Consider the following 19,882-nt stretch of genomic DNA (forward strand, 5'->3'; position numbering starts at 1 on the left):
TTGGAAGCCCTACGGATCCGTTTACGGCGAGAATTTTGCCATTCGATCACCTTTTGCCGCTTCGTGGGTTCAACCCGTTTCCGACATCAGAATCACTGTCGCCTAAACTGCCCGAATCCAAGCTGAATCTACCCGGAATCGGCTTCCGGGCCCACTCGCAGGCGCCATACTGACACAAGCTGCGAGCTGGTTAACGTTGTCTTTCTGGTGCTCAACCTAATCGAATAGAATCGTGTAGCTTACGGCCTGCAGCCCTGTGTATAGTATGAGGAGCTGTGTAGAGAACTGCAAGAATTCAAGCGTGAAGGGTTCTCGCATGTTTCGGCTCCCGTTCGGCCCAAAGGAGAAGGCAAGTTGGAGTGGAAAATAGAGATGGGGTGAAGCCAGAATTTTCCGATACCGAATCCGAATCCGGATCCGGATCCGGATCCAAGGAAGGTTCTGCGAATCTCGAAACAAATTATTAATAGTTCACTTTCAGGAGGAAACATACCCGTATACTCGCTCCTAAATGTAATTTATTTAACACGTAGTTCATCAAGTACAGGAAATACATAAACCCTCAAATCTGAACTCATTCCGTCAAACTAAGGAACAATAAAAATCAAAGCCTTGTTATTTGAGACTTGTAACGAGAGTTCCAGTAACCAGAGTTCAGAGCAATGTAAACAAGAAAACACCCTCCCGAAAATCAGGCTTTCGGTGGGCTCCTGAGGCGACAATTTTAAAAAGAAACAAACAAACGTGATTGGTTAAGCAAACGGATATCAATAGAAGCTGTCACAACAATGCGCAGGCCTCCTATTTTCAACAAGTCCAACGAGCGAACGATTCGATTTCATCCGGAACTAGGGCGGGCTAGAAAGGTGCTACTCGGTGAAGTATATTTCGCGTTATCGCCTCGTTCGAGGTCTCACACTGTCCTGGCCCAAATGCACGCGTTTAGAACCGAATTATCCGAAGTGTCCTGCCAGCCGACTCTTCTTACTGCGAAGGGCGAGCCGGTGAAAGCACATATGGCAAACCCAGGTTAGGTGGTTTTGTCGAGGTGTTTATCGCTTATATCGAATTTTTGTTTAGGTCCCGATGACTTCGTTGAAACGTGGGTTTACTGCCACCATGTTAATTGCCATCAAAACGCGTGCGTCCCGCCTCTCGCCTCGGTGACGTAGTCGACGCAGACAGTGTTATGCGGCATGCGGAAAAGCTTCGTGTCTAGAATGCAGGTTGTTGCAGGAATGATGGTTAGCGCTGCAAATGAGAAAACCAAATATAGATTATACCGATAGCTACCAAGAAATGACCAGCAGGGGGCATCCCATTGTACGTATCAAGTAATGGCGAATTCCACGTGTCGACCAGGAACGAGCACTCGAGCCCGCTACAGAACAACAAAATCGGAACAGGAGGGACCAAATCTGAATCCCCCAGACAGAAACCATTGTGCACCAGCTGAGAGCCTACAGCGCATCCCGTCGGCCACATCCAGCGAACACAGCGAGTCGGCCAAAAGCTCGCTCTTGCTCGACCTCGCGAGATCCGGAGATGACGGCAGTGCTCTGCCGGAGTTCATGCCGTATCCGAGATTGCTATGCTGAAGAGGAACGAGCGCCCTATGCTGAAGAGGAACGAGCGCCCTATGCTGGAGCGTGCCGACCTGAAACATCCAGCGAAATATGCGAATCCAATCCGGATCGACCAGTGGCAGACGCGCATGCGCTCCGAATCAACCGGTGGAATTCGCCAATAGAAATATCCACGTATCAGATATAGGTTAAGTAACAATGAACATATTTTATTTGTGTCTGAATTACTGCGTACCACGTCCTACGCCCAGACGTCAAAAACAAAAGGAAGCATTACATCGATACAACCATATCACAATATTTACGGCGGCCATTGCGGCACGACGTCGACGCCTTTAACTTAAAGAGTCAAGTGTACATAAAATAACGTAACTGAGACTGTAACGAAACTGAGACTTCCCAGTAACTAGAGTAACGCTGCCGCTTTAAACCCGAGAGGCGCCGGAAGAAAGCCTGTCCTACCAAGATGGCCCTACCTGAAAAGAAAGAAGACCGATTAAGAAATGCATAAATAGCATAATGCACTAAAGGCATGTACACAATTTGGTCCCTGTGAATACACTGCGAAACCCGGACGCGCCTGTGGCCGCTCGTCTTTAACAGCCTCAACGTCCAGCTTTCAGTTGGTGAGGCTCTCGCCGTGACGGGAGGACATCACGTTCCACGTGACCTTGTGACGATACCCTCTCCTCTCAAACTGCGCACCGCCGACGGATGCCCAGTAAGGCCCAAACAACTGTCTAGTGCTTCCTCAAGTAATCAATAGCCTCAAAGTTTTCAAGCGCCCTTGAAAGGTGGACTGGCACATTTCATTCGCGCTGGGGAGCCCATTCAGGGAAGGCCCGTTGATAAATTTTCCATTTTAGTCTGTCCGTCACGTAATGTGCAAGAAGTAACATGCACTCTCGCGAAGTAACGATTGTACCAAACCTTTAGTACGCGAGGGAAGTCTTTGATCTGCACCTCTTTCAGGGAACCCGTAAGTGAACCAGCGACGCTGATGTCACCCTGTGACGTAGAGAGTCCTCCGCAAGTAGCGCCACGCCGTGTCCATGGCAGACGAATTTTGAGTGCGAAATGAGACTCCTCCTCATTATCCTCTAAAACGGTGCCGTTCAGCTCCTCGACCTTACTTCCTTTACGACCTGTCCCCATCGGCATAACAGATCTTTCGGCAACTTCCCCGATTCCTGAAGAGAAGGTGGCTCCCTCACACCGCTGAAAATCATGTCCAACAGCTCCATTCAGATCATCGTAGTCACCATCATCTTGAAATCAGTGTCCTCGTAGGCGCTTCTTCAAGTGATGGAACAGGCAAAATCACTAAGGAAAGGTCTGCGGAGTGCCTGGCTACTTCCAAGGAGGCATTCCCGCATGATGCTGTATCTTCGTGTGTCGCTACTGAGGGTTTGTCGTGGACCAGCAAAATTTTAAGGGTCAATTTATCCCAGACACTTTTATGTCATAATCATGCCCACGGAAGGAGTACTTGCGTACACGACTTGCTTGATGTAGTAGTTGTAGGTGGAAGGTAAGCAAGGTACAGTACAGCACGCAAAAAAAATAAAAATAAATAAATAATAATAATCCCCAAACTTTCGTTGTCATGACGTTTCCTACAGATGCTGTGTCGCGTTGTCGTTGTGGTGGTGCGGTCTACGAAGCAATATAACAAAGTTTCCCGCGTTTCACGAAATGGATGCCGCCTTCTAATGCGAATACCGCACAGTAAGACTGCAAGAGCCATGGTGTACCTAAGTGAAACAACACAACTTCACGTCACTGCAAACCAGCACGGCACTGCACTTCATCGCCACAGGCCCCACGTCCAATTGCTAGATGCAAACTGAATTAAATGACGACCGAAGTCCCATGTACTTCAAAAAGGTAAGCACTGCGTTGGTGAGCTGGAGTTGACCGTGGGCCAAGCAGCTTTGTGATACTCAGAGAACGTTCTCCTTCATTGTCCGCGTTAAACTGCAATTGAAATATGTTGAAAGGAGCATGGAATGGTTCGAAAACAAAGTAAGGGTACAAGTAAGAGTGCAACGCGCAAACTCACGGGTCAGAAAAGCCGCTTTCAGAAAAGCTGCCAGTGTGCCACATCATAACGTAAGAGAGAATGGAAACAGCGTGGTTGCTTTTCCGTACCCTTGTACCCGAGTCATTCCAATTGAGAAGAGGGCCATGCTGACGTGGTGTGATGGTACCATCACTGACCGGAAATCGGGACGGTCGAGGTTCGAGTCCTGGCGTCAGCATCTTTTTGTTTTTAGACTTATTCGAACGCTGCAGATGTCGGGAAAGGTAGCTTCCGCAGCGCGCGCTCTTGTAAACAGGAAATGCGGGAATGTAAATGTGAATGGAATGGAATGGAATGAAATGCGAATGGAATGAAATGGAATTAAATGAACTGAAATGCGAATGGAACGCGAATGGCATGGCATGGAATGCGAACAGAATGTAAATTTTCTCAAGAGATGCGAACTATTGCGCATATCGGTCCCTGAACGCAATACGCTCGTATCACGCAGTACAAAAAAAAAGAATGCGAGGTCCTTCCATGATCCTTTAAACCGCTAAATGGCATTAAAAAATTGCGATGCTCCCGCGAACTTACCGTAAGAGACCCAGCTTTTTGCACTCCGTTTTATAGATAACCAGCCTCCAAAGTCGCACAACGAACGGCTCCGAGTTCTCGTGCAGGACCTGCAAAGAGAGCATGGTTCTCTGCACTCGCAGCAGGAACGTAGTTAGAGGGACCATGAAGAGACCGTCCGACCCCCTTACAAGCGGCCTGACGTCCACATGCATCACTTTCTCTCTCTCCAGCGGTAGGGTCACCTGCTTGTGACGTCACATCGCGATTCTCCGCTGTGCCGGCAACGCTCGGGTCGCAACAGTCGCCTTTTTTTTTCGCGGTTTTTAGTTGGTCTCCGTTATTCTAATCAATGCTTGGTTCATACTCCGTATGAACCAAGCACGTGCCAGCAACGTGCACCGTGAACCAAGCAACGTGGTTCATACTCCGTATGAACCACGTAATACCGGCCAGGAATGCATTATATTTGGTTAGAGACGTTTTGAGGATCTCTTCGTGGTCCATTTAAGCGGGGTAACCTTACCGGGAAGACGTGCACGAGCATTTCCGCGGGTGAGCTGCCTTTCCTCAGCATGTCACGAAGACACTTCTCCAAGACTGGTTGCCTCTTGCCGGTCAGCTTGGCCATTTTCTTGCATATCCAAGGAAGAATGTGACCCTGCACCATACTCTGCGGGAAGACAAATTACGCCGTTGTGCATGTAAATAAGCTAGCTTCCGAGTGCCGCCAAAGCACCACTATAAATATATATATATTTATCTTATTTCGTATTAAAATCAACCTCACTGAAAGACTCAAACGCAAAACGTAAATGCCGTCAGTGTACATTACGTGCTTCCAAAACGGTTCATTGTTTCGAATTCTCCAAGAGTTGGTGACGTCATCGAGAGTCGCCGGCCCTTTCCTAGCAACAGTGCTAGCTTCTCCGCATTTTTTTAGGCCCGGTTAGCGCCGCGTAGCAACTGTGGCTATCAGCCGAGGGGGAACTGTACCGAAATATGTCTGGAAAGTTTGTTGGGAAAACCCGGGCAAAAACCTCCGACAGTACTTACCTGAGGGTACCGGCTGCCAGTGCCCTGCAAGACCTTGGCTACCTACCACCAACGACCGGATGCTTATACCCGGTCGGCCATGCCACTGGTTTTTCCGCACTTCATACAAAGTTGGGAGGCCGCCGGAAGTTGTCGAGACGGAAACGGACCGTCGGGGAGCAATGTTGCCAGACGCATTTCAGCTGGCGCACCATACGACGTCATTCCGTTCAAATCTAGAAATCATATCTGTGATACTGCCGCTTCATATAGAGAGCTTTTTTTTTTTAGAAAATACAGTCTGAGGTACGTGGATTACGGCGGCATGAACTCCAAAAAAGCCCGGTTCACTGCGTTCCAATGCGTGCAAATGCGTGCGCGTGCGGGTTGCCGTGGTAACCAACTTGTGCGTCGCCACCGCGCATCATAGGCCAGGTAGGAGGAGGAGGAGGAAGAGGTCAACGCATGCGCATGCACGCATTGGAACGTCGAACCAGGCGACTGAAGATATAGGAGATTCAGTTCGCAGTGTCACTTCAAGACTGAAGAGTGCTCTGAAAATGACGGGACTCGTGGATGCTGCTGGCTGACATGTCACTAATTTTTAGTTTTTAAACACTCTGAAATTTCAGGAACCTGTCTGAATGCTGCACAATTATTAGGAGCAACTACAGCGCTCTCTCTCAATCGAAAACGTTAATAGTCCTTAAATCTCAATATTTAAAACATTAAAAGCGAGGTATTGACCTCCCTAGCAGAATATCTATGTGTACACGATTATTTGCTGCTCTGTGCAGAATTATTATTGGAGCGAACGATAAATTTTCATATCTCGCTTGTTTATTTCCTTGCGTTAAAGTGAAAAAAAAAAAAACACAACACAAAATTTACAAATCAACGTTCGTAACTTAGCTACCCTTATCTTCAACAACAGCCAAAACCCTTCCATTCATGGTCTATCTGAGCTTCTTGATCTGCTGACGATCACTTGTATGTATTTATTTCAGAAGCAACGGCGCACTCCCTGGCACTGTTCAGAGAGGTGTACTGTTTACCTTCACCGTAAATCACCCATTTAACAAGGACCCACAAGTTCCCAATGGGGTTCAGGCACGGGGTCTTTACTGGCTAGTCATAAGGTGGAGTACCTTCAATGCATGCGATGGAGCATTTTCCATAAAAATGAAAGTGGTCTTCTTGATAAAAATCACGGTCCTCTGGAAAGATGCAGACGCTTTCCTGTGTCACTGCTTGGAGAACGTGTCTTCTAAAAACTGGTAGTGGGTTCGAGAGTTCATTTTGCTTCCGTCTTCAAGCTTGTCCAATTGGCTCCTCTTTGATCCAACCAGCCCATGCCGGTATTCCACTTCCACCTTGCCTGGCGTCTGAACCGTAGCGGAGCTCTGTGCCCGTTACTGATCCAGGCGCGAGCCTACTTATTTGGGCCGTCAAGAGCCACTCTCACCTCAACAACAACAACAACTTTATTGGGAGATGATGAATGGGGCCAGGGGCAATACTCTACCCCACTGCTGGCAGTGATGCGGGGAATGAAACGAGCCCCTTCACAATAAGGATCCAATAACTCCTATGGCATCCAGAAAGGTCCAGGAGTGCTTTGAGAGCGGAGCGTTAGTGGGCTGGATGGGACCAAGGACAGAGCAATATTTTGAGAGAGAGGGGAGGGGCGAGCGCCGTTAAGGGATCCGGAGAGTACGGTTCGGAAAGGTGTGGGCAATGGAGAAGAATGTGCTCTATAGATCTTCTACAGCGCCGCAGTGACAGCATTGGGGAGAGTCAACTGGTCTCAAGTGGTAACGCCACTGCGCTGTAAAAGCCACATCGAGGCGCGTTCAATGAATTAATGCGGCATCTTGACGAGAGGTATGTCGACACATGGAGGCATGCGGAAAGCGAGCGCTGGATCAACTCTGCTTAGCATAGCTGGGGGAGAATGTCAGCGGTCCATTGGCAGGAAGCCAGGGGTCTCACCTCATCAGTCCATAACAGCTTTGAAAAAAAAAATCTGCCTTTCACATATTTCTTGGTCCAGTCTTGACATTTCCACTTCTGTGTCTTGTTCAGTGGTTCAGACCTCCTTACCTTGGCCATGTCTCTGAGCACTGAAGACCTTGTACAGCTCGCGTCAACCTTAATAATAACCCAGGAAAAAACCATGGTCTCGTTCCCGTGCGCGATTACAGTAACCCTTAGGGCCATGAGGAAATCTTAATCAAACAAAATTATTCTGTTAGTTTAACGCACGGATTTTGTTCACTTAACATTCCCCCAGTGACTCCAGAGTGGCTGTTATCGCGACCGGAAATGAGACCGAATTTTTTTTTCTTCCTTTTTTCTAGTGTTATTATGGTTGACGGGAGCTGTACTTCTGGCCACTCCAGGTAGGTTGCAGTTCTGCAATATGACAGCACCGGAAGACAATGTTTTCAGGGCAAACTCACGTTTGATTATTGTCAAATCTTTGGCAGTTAATTTGCGTGTTTTTTTGTTTCTTTTTCAAACACGTTTCTTGCGACCATGTTCACTATTTGCAACAAAACGTTTGATGGTTATGTGGTCACGTCCCACTATCTTAGAAATTTCAAGAGTGCTGCATCCCTCTGACTTTTACTAAGACTTTTTACAATTTTTTACTTTCCATGGTAAGTTTAATTCCTCTTTCTTGTCCATTTCGGCCAAGAAAAACAAGCTGCCTAATATTACGCACACCTTACCTTGGCATAGCGTGTTCATCTTCATAGGCCCGTAGGTACATCATTTAAAAGCGTTAAAAAATCCCAGTGCTGGCTACGAACAAGACAATACGATAAAAGACATAAAAGGACACAGACACGAGCACCGAAGCAAGTTTCAAATCATCTTCATAGGCCACGCCCTCCCTCACATATGCCACATTACACAAACAAACATCACCTGATATAGCTACACTCAAGTTTATACAGCTTGAAGTTGAAACATATGCATATGATGATACGGTCGAAATATTCACTCGCCTAATAATTGTGTACACAGTGTAGTCAGAAGCTGTCGAATTGAGGTATTAGAGTGCACATTTTGTCTAGATGCCAAATACAGAAAATTAAAATTTCGTTCAATAAAGCGCAGTACTATAATAATTATTATAAACATTATCATAATAATTAACATGTACTGGAATGGCGCAAAGCATTTCACGTCCCTCGTTCGAACTATAAACACCGACCAGAGCCCTATAAAAAGCCACACATCTCAAGAGGTACGTGTGTTCGCCTATTGACAGATTTCTGCGAAAATGTATGTCTACTAACTTGTTTCCTTTGATTCCGTGTTCGCGGCGCGAAGGAGCTGAGTGGGAGTGGGAGACGGGAGTGTGTGTGTGGGGGGGGGGGGGGGGGGAGAGTTAGCATGCATCCTGTGCTACGTTAGTCAAGAAACCCTGCAGGAAAACCCACGGAAAATCCTCAAGCGGCACAGCCGGGTGGCAAGATTCAAACCCACAACCTCGCAGTCTTCAGCACGAATCGCTATCCAAATAAACGTTCCCCACACGATAAAATCAATGACGTCATAGTGTTCGACAGCGCCACCAATTTGGTAGACTTGAGCAACGCTTGAAGCTAGAGGCGAACAAGGTCGTGTCCGAAAGCCACGGTCTTGACGGGATTACGATGGTCTCTCAAAGGGACGCGACCTTCGGTCCTACTTTTCTTTGAATAGGAGGCAGCGAACAAGCGCGCGTTCGTGGAACCCAGCCCTCCCCTTCCGATTTGTTTCGGTTTCAGTATGTCTACCAACGTCATGATGACGTTTCTCGGGTACAGGTCTATTGCAACGCGAAAAAGCTCACCTTGTCCATCAAGTTACGCTCGACCTTGTACCGGAAGAGGTCGTCTCTTCGTGCCGGTATCAGGGACTCAATATATTTCCTCTTCTCTTGGGAGGTCATTCCAGCAGCAGGCAGATCACAACTCGCTGTACCGTTCCTCTGACGCTTACTGCTCTCCGCATCTACTTCTACGCCATTCACTTGACCATTGTTCCTGTGTTCGTCGACGACGTCGTCTTCATCGTCAGAGCTTACTGCATTCAAGGTCTCGTTCAGAAGGCGTTGCATTTCATCTTTCTCCTGGCACACGTCGGGTTCCTCAGCGCCCGGTTGCTTTGCGGCTGGAATGAAAACGTTGTCTCACATGGCGACGTTGTATTCTTGATGTTGACAGTGCTAAAGAAATGCTATAGGAAGCAAAACTTTGCGACCGTATTCTCGCTCCAACCTCAGGGGTATCTAGAGCCAGGGGCGCTTCAAGGGGCCTCGCTTATTGCTTCGGTCACGCAGCTTTCTCCGTTGTACAATCCGAGCTGTCATGAACTCAAAGACAATGGCGCCGCCACAATCACTCACTGTCTTTGAAGCACAGAACTCTCATGATAACTAGATAGAGATTTACAGAGAGCGGCATCTCAATAACCTTAGCTCCCATGATAGATAAGGCAGCCCTAACGTATTACGGACGATATCTCCTACAAGCCCACCCCGCCGTCTTCTCACGTCGCGGCAGGAGACTTAAACCCTGCAGTAACCGTTGTTTACGGAAGAGGTAGTAACCCAAGCATGCACGATGACCGCACGTAGGGCAAACGCGCTTTGCACACGGAGCACAGACGGAGAAGCCGCGACTTGATCCCACGGAAGCCTAGTCGCAGAGGCGTTCTCGCGTTGAAAGGTCGTGGCCGTATATCGATCACGGCGGTTTCCAGACTTGCGTTTGAAGCAGGCGTCGCCTTTGTACAAATATTTTGCCCTCCCCCCCCCCCCCGACTACTCCCTCTCCGAGCTTTTATTCTGGCCCCGATCCCTGATTTCTATGCTTTGAAGCTCACCTGGGAAGCACACTCAAGGGATGCTGGGAAGTGAGATCCAGCACGCTCTTGCTATATAGAAGGGAACGAAAAAGGAAAACGTTGCTGCTAGGCTTCTAGGGATCACCGAGGTGGGGAGCGAGAATACGGCGGAAAGAGAGGGCAAAGCAGAGCGAGAATACAATAGTTAGGGAGACGGTCATAGACAGACAGACGGTACAGTGATGCGTAATGGGCTTCCCAAACACAGAATGAAGTTGTCTCCATCGTGGGCTGCATGTTCCAGGGTTTGAAACTGCCATGTAACACAGGACGAGAACGGTAACTATAACTCTACAAAGCTTATGCACCAGAAAAATTTCATGATCGACAAGCATAACAGGATACCAGAAGAGTTACCGCGATGGCTCTGGAACGTCTGCAGCAGAAATTTCAGTTGCACTTCAGAGGAAGCGTCTTTCTGTCACTCTGATGTGTTCCGAACTTCCGCCTGTACAAACTGCAAAACAACTGTTCTCTCGCACTGAATATTGGCTGTTGTGGACTCTCCCAACGTAGGGCTCCACAATACAGAAAAAAATGCCTTACAGCTTCCTTCTAATGCAGCGTAGAATGGTGCAAATTTAATGGAATGAAAGCAAAGAGTACACATCCTATTGAAAATTTGTTCCTCGGGTCACCCCAGGTCCTGAGGTCTTAAGGTATTGTGGGACGTTTGGGGTAACACTAGTTACTCGGGTGGGGGACCCCTGGGCCTAGAGGTACAGCAGGACCTTCGGTCACCCCAAACGTCCCATAATACGTTAAGACCTTAGGCTCTGGGTAAGCCAAGGAACAAATATGGAGTCCTAAGAAAGCACTGTCGTACATTTGTAGTGCTGGGGCCCTGCGAGCAGTTCCTGAGATTCGTTATGTGGTACCCCGCACCTCTGTCATTACTCCCAGAGTACGCTGAGGTGATGCCAGGTGCTTTAGGGGCAAGACCACAAGGGTTCCTAGAGTAACTCCAGAAAGTCTTGGGTAAACTACAGAAGATTTTAGGGTAACCACACGGTTTTTTGCGGAATCCCTAGGACGTCTTAGGGACGTCTTAGCCAACGATGTGTGGAGGTTACCCCAGGGCGTTGTGGGGTGACCCAAGGCCGTCTTCGGGTATCCCTAGGTTTTATTGGGGTTACTTCGGCAGAACCTCAGGATTTCTGGGCTATCTTAGGACAGGCAAAAAAAAAAGTGTCAACTTCCCCAAAACGGCGACGGTTGATATCAACACACGCTTAGTGCGAGCATGTTTGCTTACAACTGTCAAGGTAACGGCACCTTCCGTTCCGCGAGGAGACATTGTTACACTCCCTGTTCCTCTAACGACGCTTAGAGCAACAGAGAAACAAGCGCCAACCAAGCATACCCTTACCGTCAGTGCTGTTAGCAACTCTTGTCCTCCTCGTGCCAAACACAACGAGATCCACCTCTCCGCTGCTGATGGACTCGCCAGATATGGAAGCGTCGCACACCACTCGAATTTTTTTGCGTGGATTTTCACCTATTACAGACCGCACATGCATTTGTACAGGGCTAGGCGATCGCAATACCGTCTACGGCTATCCTACGCCTTACAGAAGACAACTTGCTTACTACGAGAGCTACCGGATGACGTCGCTGATGACCGGGCTCCAGTGCGTGGATCGCTTGGCATCGTCGGGGAATAAGGCACGGGCAGCAAGGCGTCGTCTGCGAAGGTTAAGGCTTAGTTGGATTAACGCCACCTAGATACAGATTGTCTGCTTATTGCCTTCGTCAGAATTCGTCTGCTAACGCCATTTGCCACTCGCATATGACTGCAGCTAACCTCGCAAATTTAGACCTGTAGACTAAAAGTGCAACAAGTTTTCCAGAAAATCAGTCTCGAGAAAAAATACGGGACCAGCTTGCGCTTTATTTTGTTTTTCCATTTATTACGGGGGACATTTACTACTCGCAGACGACAGTGACGGCTGCCCATGAAGCTGACGGTGGTTGGTCTTTATGGTAACGGCAGCTGAAAGCACGTCCGTGATTGGCTACGGCCGTTGAAAACACGAACCTAATTGGCTTACTCTTAGTTGTTACGTCACGTCGACGAGTAAGCAGGCTGTTCTGTATCTAAGCTGTGTTGGTTGGGTAGTCTTTTTTTCTGTACGTTACTCGCAACTCCACAGCACGGGGAAGAAGTTAATGTGTTGAGGTACGACAACAGAGATACTGAACGTTTCGGAATATAACTATCGGTAGTCAACTCTATGATATGTCGTTTGCTCGAACGCGACGAGCGCCACCTGGTTGTTGTGATGGGAACAACTTTCTTTGGACGTTTAGCACTTTGATGACTTCTGTATTAAACCAGAGTACTGTAACGTACTGTATCAGGCCACAGTCTTCTGTTCTCAAGAAGCTATCAGCTAGTGCAAACACGAACAGTTTTTTTTATTGCGCGTTAGCACCGCGAAGCAGCTGTGGCTATGAGCGGCGTATAGACGTGGACAGGTGGAGAGAGGACACCAGGACCAAACACGAACAGAGAGACATACACGAACAGGCGCATTCTTAGACAGACGTCTCCCTGTATCTCCGTACTTGCTTGCGCTACATTCAGTTCCCTGAAGATGCACCAACAATCGCAAACAATGTATTCTGCTAAGTTTTTTGCTATTATAATTGTCCTAGATCTGTTGCCGGTATTAGTTGTCTCTCTGTTTGGTATCTGTTACCAGATCACCTACTCAAAGGAAAACGCTAGCAGCCTTGACATGGGCAACAACCCTGAGCTTGGGGTGAAGACAAGGGAACGAATAAACAAACGTACAACACTGTCTTCACCCCGAAGTTTACACCAGCTGGCTCGATTAGTCCCTTTGTACTCAACTGTACATGCTAATAGCTATGAGATAACGGCTCAGATGCCTCATCGCGTGCCAATAGATGCATCAGATGACTCATCGCATGAATGATAAAATGCCATACAGGCAGGCAAGCTGCCCACAAGCTGGACGACATCTATCGAACAACATGGCCGAACATGTTCAGGTTTCATCCTGAATGGCCAGTCTGAATGCTCATCCTTTTGTGATGAAAGAGCTTGATCTTGAGTTTCATCTTGATCTCTGTTCCAGGTTTGGCGAGTTTAACGCAGAATCAGATGCTAGCTAGCTCCGTTCTAAATTGCAGTGCATAGTACGTGGTCAAAAAAGCTAGTGTAGCACATTTACCCATGTTCGACGACACCACCCGTCATAATAGCTAATCAACCGCTGCGCAGGCGTAGTCGTCCTGTAGACTCTTTTCGGACCCCAGAACGATTTGGCTCAGATCCGTACCTTTAGTCCCAAGAGGAACTAACGTTTGTGACGATACATCTATCCAATTAGGACTAAAATTAGTCTTTTTTCTCCCCAAATTTAACTTTTTTAGTCCGTATTAGCGCCGCGTAGCAACCATGGCGGTGTGCGTCGTACAGATGACGACATATGGAGATGTGACAGCAGGAGGGAGTGGGATACAGGGCGTCCTGGGCCGGCTTCAGGGGGAACTTGCCGACAGTCGCCGGGAAAGTCTTCCGAAAACCTCAGACAGCACAGCCGGTGGTAGGATTCGAACGCACCACCTCCCACCCTCCATCGCGACCTTGGGTACCACCAATCAGTGGGATGCCTTAACCCGCTCGACCATGCCGCTGGTAAGAATGCAACTGAACGCATGGCTGTCATAGGCGGGTCCCTTTCGACGTCACATCGATTAGGTGGCGGTGGTGCTATGTTCGGCGAACACCACCTATTGAAAGCGCTCGAAATAATTCAGTAGATTTTGAAAACGCCTTGGTCCTGCATGCCTTCTGACGGTATAGTGAAACTTTGACCTCATGACCGCTTGAGGACAACATAGTCATCATGGACTTGCCTACACAGTGGACTAGGCTTGACGTCAAGCCATCTGCTGCAATCACCAATATTTACAGACTGGAACGGGATCTGTTGCAGAAACTAGCAGCGATAAATTACCATGAGCTACGACCCATTAAGGAAGACGACTCTTTTAAGGCCACGACGAGCTGGAAGAAACTTTAATGACCATGCGGTTAGTCTAATAGCGAATTTAGCTGGTCGTTTTCGTGCAGAAAAAGTTGCACTGGCTCGAGCGTGCATGTTCTGCAGGTTTTCTCAGGGTAACACGAAACATGTTCTGCTGGTCGCTCGCGTGCAGCGTGCGCTCGCGAGAACTAAATCCGTGCAGGTCAGGACACACCGAGAACATTGGCGGTGTGGACCGGTACACAAGCTCTCAAATTCCGCTTGTTGCTCATCCGGGCCTGCCTGTCCAAAAGTTATTCGGCGAGAGTTTACAACTCCTTCAATATCTGACAGGACGGTTAACATTTCTTCGACGGTCAATGATTGACGCCCCAGTATCTTCTTCAAACAGGTTTTAACGGTTTTCACCGAACTTTCCCAAGATCTACCCCCACCATGGGGTTAATTCGACGATGAATTTTCACGTAATTTTCTGTGCCGAACAGCCTTCTGGATTGTCTTGATTTCCTTGGAAGCACGCCGGAACTTCCTCGCATTATCGGAGTAAATGCCTCGAGGAATTCCTCTTCGAGACGTGAATCTCTGAAATGCCATTAGGAAATACGTCGTTACATCTTGCACAAGTTCAAAATGTAGAGCACGGGTGACGGCAAAAGTAAATATGCACGCTTTCTTCACACCATAGTCTGTCTTGATCAAAGGGGTCCCGTAAAATCGACTCCGACAACATCAAACGGGACCTCCCGCTGCATCAGGTCTTCGATAAGAGGTGGACTGTGCACTTGGGTCGCCTTTAGTCTTGTTTTCTTGCACATTGTGCACTGTCTGAGCAGCTTCTTAATGAGCTGTCAGACCTGCGGAATCCAAAATGTCTCTCGGATCCCAACTTGTCCTGGAGAATTCCGTGAAGAATCCTTCAGTGAGCAGCCCACACTACAAATATCGTTAGGTGATGATCCTTTAGTAGTATAATGGTATACTTTGTCTCTTCGGCCTCAGCCGAGAAGTCTAACTTCCCTTCCAGTCTGAGAAGCCCCCTCGCATCCAGCCTTAAACGAAGTGATGATGGCTTTATCAGTTCAATTCCTATCAATTCCCCAAATCAAAATCAATCTGCGCCGGCAGGACATTAGCCCTCAGATTCTTGAACCTGTCCCGTGTCCAATGTGCCTCGCTTTCTCCCATCGGCGACAGTTCCAAGCGAATCTGCGAACCCAGGCGGCGACCGGAAACACTCAGGGTCTAAAAATGGCGCAGCTTTCTCTGGAACAAGGTGCACGGCAATGTCTGATGTACGGGATTGCTTCTCCTCAGCCGCTTCGCAGTCCATTTCCGACGTTGTTGTGCCTTCTTGCGAGGCTTCAGGACGGAAGCCCTTCCGGTCCTCTCCACCAGAGATCGTTCCGTGACAGATTTTCTATCGTTACACCCCAGTTAACAAATCTGTACGGTTCACCGTGCCTGGTCAATGGAACCATTTTCCAGGGTTCGTAATTGCCAGTGTTTTTTTACCACTGTTGCAGATGAACGGTTTCCATTTGGTTGGGTGACTCTTTAACGAGGTTAACGCTATTGTCGAATCGCTCCAGAACATCGCATCAAGATTAAACTTCTATAAAGAGTCTACTGTAAATTTCGCAAGCCGCGCTCCTATCACGGCAGCCATTAGCTCTAGCCTAGGACGGAAAGTTTCTTCAGTGGCTCTACTCGTGCTTTAGAGAGCAGCAACGACACGCTGACGTTGCCGTCGTGGTCCTCCGCCTGTAGACACATACAAGCTACTCTAAGTATTATATAGCGATCCTCAGACACGTGACCGGGTCGTAGCAGTTCGTTGCACCCCTTGCTCCGCTCCTGCGATGTAGACTCCGGAAGCGGTGAGTCCCAGTACAGTTCATCTATCCATATCTTCTGGAAAATGATCTTGGAACGGATCGTATACGGGACTACAAGCCCTAACGGATCGAACAGCCGCGAGCACGCTTGTAAGACAGCGCGCTTAGTGTTCGTCGAAGTTGCGAAGACTTTCAGCACGTTGCAACCTGAGACCCTTAGGCTGTCGTCATTCTGGTTCCACGTGAGGCCGATGACCTTTGTTGTATCAGGGTCGTTAAGCAGACTTTGTTCTATAATCGTATTGTCGTTGTCCCCTTGAGACAGGTCCTCCAGTACAGGTGAGTTGGAGGCCCATTTATGTTGTTCCATTCCTGCTTCTTTGGGAAGCCCAGTATCCGTTCCGTAAACATTTACGGCTTCGAGTGGTTGTCAGCCCCGGTCAATAGATCATCCAGGTAGAATGATGTTTTCACTTCTGTGCGATGTCCTGATCCTCCTGACTGGCGGTGCTGAGGTGATGTCCGATGGTCGCACCTAGCAGAGACGGACTGGCCGTTGTCCCGAAGGGAACGCGTGTCATCCTCCATTCCTCAGTCTGAGGGAGCGGTTTGGCAGCTTTCGGTTTCTGCTCAAACCACAGGAATCGTAGGGCGTCCCGATCTTCTTCACTGACTTCAATCTGCAGAAATGTCCTTCGTATGTCCGCGCTGAGAGCGATGCGAAAGTACGGAGGCGCAAGAGGACAGATAGCAGATCACAGTTCATCTGGGGGGTTCGTTGAGTGAGGTCTGCCCTTAAGCATGCAACGACGCATCGAATACGATTCGTAGCCTCGTTGTCGTGGAACTTTCCCGTACAACACCACGGTGCGGCATGTAGAACAATAAGCTCATGATGAACCTTCTCGGCGTGCCTGTACGTGATGTACGTTCGGATCGCAGAGTCGTAACCGTCGACTACGTCGTCTCTTAGCAGCCCTCTTGTGAAGTTCATCAGTCTTTTAGTTGCAACGACACGGTTATCATGGAGACGCTCAGGGCTTCCTTCCATGGTAAAGAACGATATAGCGGCCATGCTTCTGTCTGAAAGACCTCATCGTCACACTGTTTAGTAGGTTTGCAAACGTCGGCGATCCCGATTGCTTCGAGGTCCCAAAACTGTCAGGCATGGCATGTCTCAGTCTCCGTTGAACCCACTCTCAATACTGAGACGATGAGCGTAGAGTCTTTACGGAAGGTGATCTTCGTTCAAGTGGGACCTTGCAGTGTCCATCCGAAAATCCATTCCATGGCTACGAGGCGGTCGCTTATCTTGCATCTTCTCATTTGACCAGTAAACATGCTCCACATTTGGTCTGAGCCAATGAGCAGACTTATGCCGTTGATCGAGGGGCCTTTTGGGTCCATCGAATAATCCGTCAGGTACGCTCCGCCCAGGTGAAGGCGTTTCACGAGGTCGGCGTTGACAACTGTTGCCGTCCAGTCGTTGCAGATGAAGGGTATCGCAACAGCTTCCAGAGTTGATTCGGTGGTACTATGCTGGCTTCTCACACGTACCCTGAAGGCGTTACATTTCTTCACTTTTCCATATGAAGTGCTGGCAAACGTGTTTAAACGTACTTATCTTGATAGTGCCCATCACGTCAAGTTTGAGCAGCTTTGAGAGATCCTTTGGCTCCAGCCATCTATGATGCCGCGAAAATAAACGTTCTGTTCATCGTTGATGGCGAATGCTCGAGAAGTCTGAAGCATCACCTTCTGGTTACTGTTCGACGTAACGGTGCTGAACAATAATACGTTAGTCGCAGTGGTGGCCTCTCTTTTCTCTTTATCGCTGGACGAACTTCGCCAGTCAGGATCACATAATGCAGTTGCATGTTACCCCTCGCAGACGGCGCACGTTATTCTGGAGCGACAGTCCCACGACAGATGCCCTTTCTTGGTGCATCGTCAGTCCTTGCGAGCCTCCTTTTGTGTTCGCCTAGCGATATTGAGCCGCTACAGTGGGATGTGCTATGTCGTCCCCAATAGCAGAAGCTACGTCCGTTTGTGCCCTTCCTGCTGTCGTTGTAGAGCACATGGGACGGTGGTGGACGAGCAGCTCGGTGGGCGTCTCGGTTTTGCCCGTCACGGTTGTGTCTGCTTTTCTCGTGAAGAGTGACTTCTTCCATCGTCTCGATCTCTATGCGGATGAAGATCTCGTCGGTCTTCTCCCCTCCAGCATCAGAAATACCAGGTGACACTTGTTGCGCCATTCAACCGAGGTCTCTGACGTTGGTAATCGACGGCATCTGCGTGCAAGCTAGACAGCAGGCTTTCAGACATCATCGACGCATATGTCTCGCTCGACACGTCCAGTGCTTTCAGTCCTCGAACGTGGACTGTACATGATCGTATAGCTTTCTCAGCCCGTGGTGACTTCACGTGCGGTAGCGTTCGCTGTTTCGACAAATGCTCCTGTTCTATCATCTTCTTGTCCCCGAAGCGCTCGGTAAGTACCTCGATGGTGTCTAAGTAGTAGTACTCCCCTCCGTGAAGAGCAGAAATTGCAGCATCCGCTGGATGACCAAATAATGAACGTAGGTAGTGGAGAGGGAGATGTTGTCGAGGATAGCGCCCTTAAATTGTTCCCCCAAGACGCAAGATCTCCACGAAATCTCATAGCCTGTAGCTTAGGAAGTCAGATGTCATTCTATCTTGCTACGTTAGCCGCATGTGGGGACGACGAAACTTGTTGGGTAGTCATTGGCGTAACTGTAGCTGAGGTACTCCCGATGGTCGAGATCAGTGTCCGCAGATTTGCCACTGCTGTGATGATCTTGTCCTCGTATTCCAGTGGGCTGTCCAACTCGTGCTGCAGATCGTAGCCTTCCACATAATCTTCCAACTCCTTGTTCAGCAGACAGAGTTCCTCGTGGCTGACCCGCAACATTTCTATCGAACTCTCGAGCAACATGCGATCCGGCCTCTCGCTTATGATGGCTGCTGATACTTCGCCGACAACACATTTGACACACATGACATTTCACCTCCAGGACGTGCGTTTCTGCTTCACTCGTTCCATCTCTGTAGACTTCTCGTTGATGTGCGGTCTTTCTCGGGTTTCGACACCAGTAATAGTTGTTGCAGAAACTAGCAGCGATGAATTACCGTGAGCTATGACCCATCAAGGAAGACGACTCCTTACGGTCACGTCTATGTAAGACGAAACTTTTGATACGGCCAGTCTAAGCCTTACGAGCAAGCAAACTAGAATGCTCCCACATCACTCTAAAAACAACGACGACGTGGACACACGAGGGGGGCACACTCAACATGCCCATGACGATAATGCCACAAAAGAAAAAGACTATTTTTTCCTTTTCTTTCTTTTTCTTTTTTACAGGAACCATACCGTGCTTTGGAAACCACGCAGCAAGAGCCAGCCATTGAAAGCCTTCACACAATTCAGACCACATGGCGGCCACACAGCTCCTATCACGCGACAGTTCTTCCACGGTTGCCTTCCTTATCCAAAATACACAAGGGTGGTTCAATAAATAACATCTAGCTTATACGTAATTCTCTTGCTGCGGACGATATTGCTGGCCTCCTACTGTGTGTGTTGCGACCTCCGCGTGGCACTGGTGCATGCATTCGAAATGGCTGCCCCTCTCCGGTCTTACACCTCGGGTCTCGACAGCCTCTAAAAATTCGTGTTTTCTAGAGTTGCCTAAAAGTGCGGGCATGCATCCGTCCAATATGTCCGTTGAAGGGCCACAAAATTTCATCCGAAGGATTATTCCGATACCAGTCTTCAAGACGCGATACAGAAACTTCTACATGTCACATCTGTGTCAATTTAACATAACATAACCGAAAAGCCGTAAGTGCGAAACTCGGGCTGTCTCCGATACCAATAGCCAG

At 48.6% G+C, this 19,882-nt stretch overlaps 1 protein-coding gene across 5 annotated transcripts in view; it reads right to left on the reverse strand.

Annotated features, from left to right (window-relative positions):
- Positions 1-1,770: 1,770 nt before the first annotated feature.
- The window catches only part of LOC135369522 (RNA-binding protein 25-like), a 103,611-nt gene continuing 85,499 nt past the window's right edge, over positions 1,771-19,882 (reverse strand). For 3 of the 5 annotated variants that reach the window (XM_064603102.1, XM_064603103.1, XM_064603101.1), the window contains 6 exons: positions 11,713-11,808; positions 11,492-11,620; positions 9,068-9,387; positions 4,712-4,858; positions 4,207-4,295; positions 1,771-2,062 (listed from right to left, as the gene is read on the reverse strand). In XM_064603102.1, coding sequence (XP_064459172.1) covers positions 2,059-2,062; positions 4,207-4,295; positions 4,712-4,858; positions 9,068-9,387; positions 11,492-11,620; positions 11,713-11,808 — 785 coding nt within the window. In that variant the 3' untranslated portion in view covers positions 1,771-2,058. The remainder of the gene's footprint in view (positions 2,063-4,206; positions 4,296-4,711; positions 4,859-9,067; positions 9,388-11,491; positions 11,621-11,712; positions 11,809-19,882) is intronic. The other 2 variants (XM_064603105.1, XM_064603106.1) reach the window with 2 other exon arrangements.

This window comes from Ornithodoros turicata, chromosome 9 (assembly GCF_037126465.1).
Source record: "Ornithodoros turicata isolate Travis chromosome 9, ASM3712646v1, whole genome shotgun sequence".
NCBI classification, from domain to species: domain Eukaryota; kingdom Metazoa; phylum Arthropoda; class Arachnida; order Ixodida; family Argasidae; genus Ornithodoros; species Ornithodoros turicata.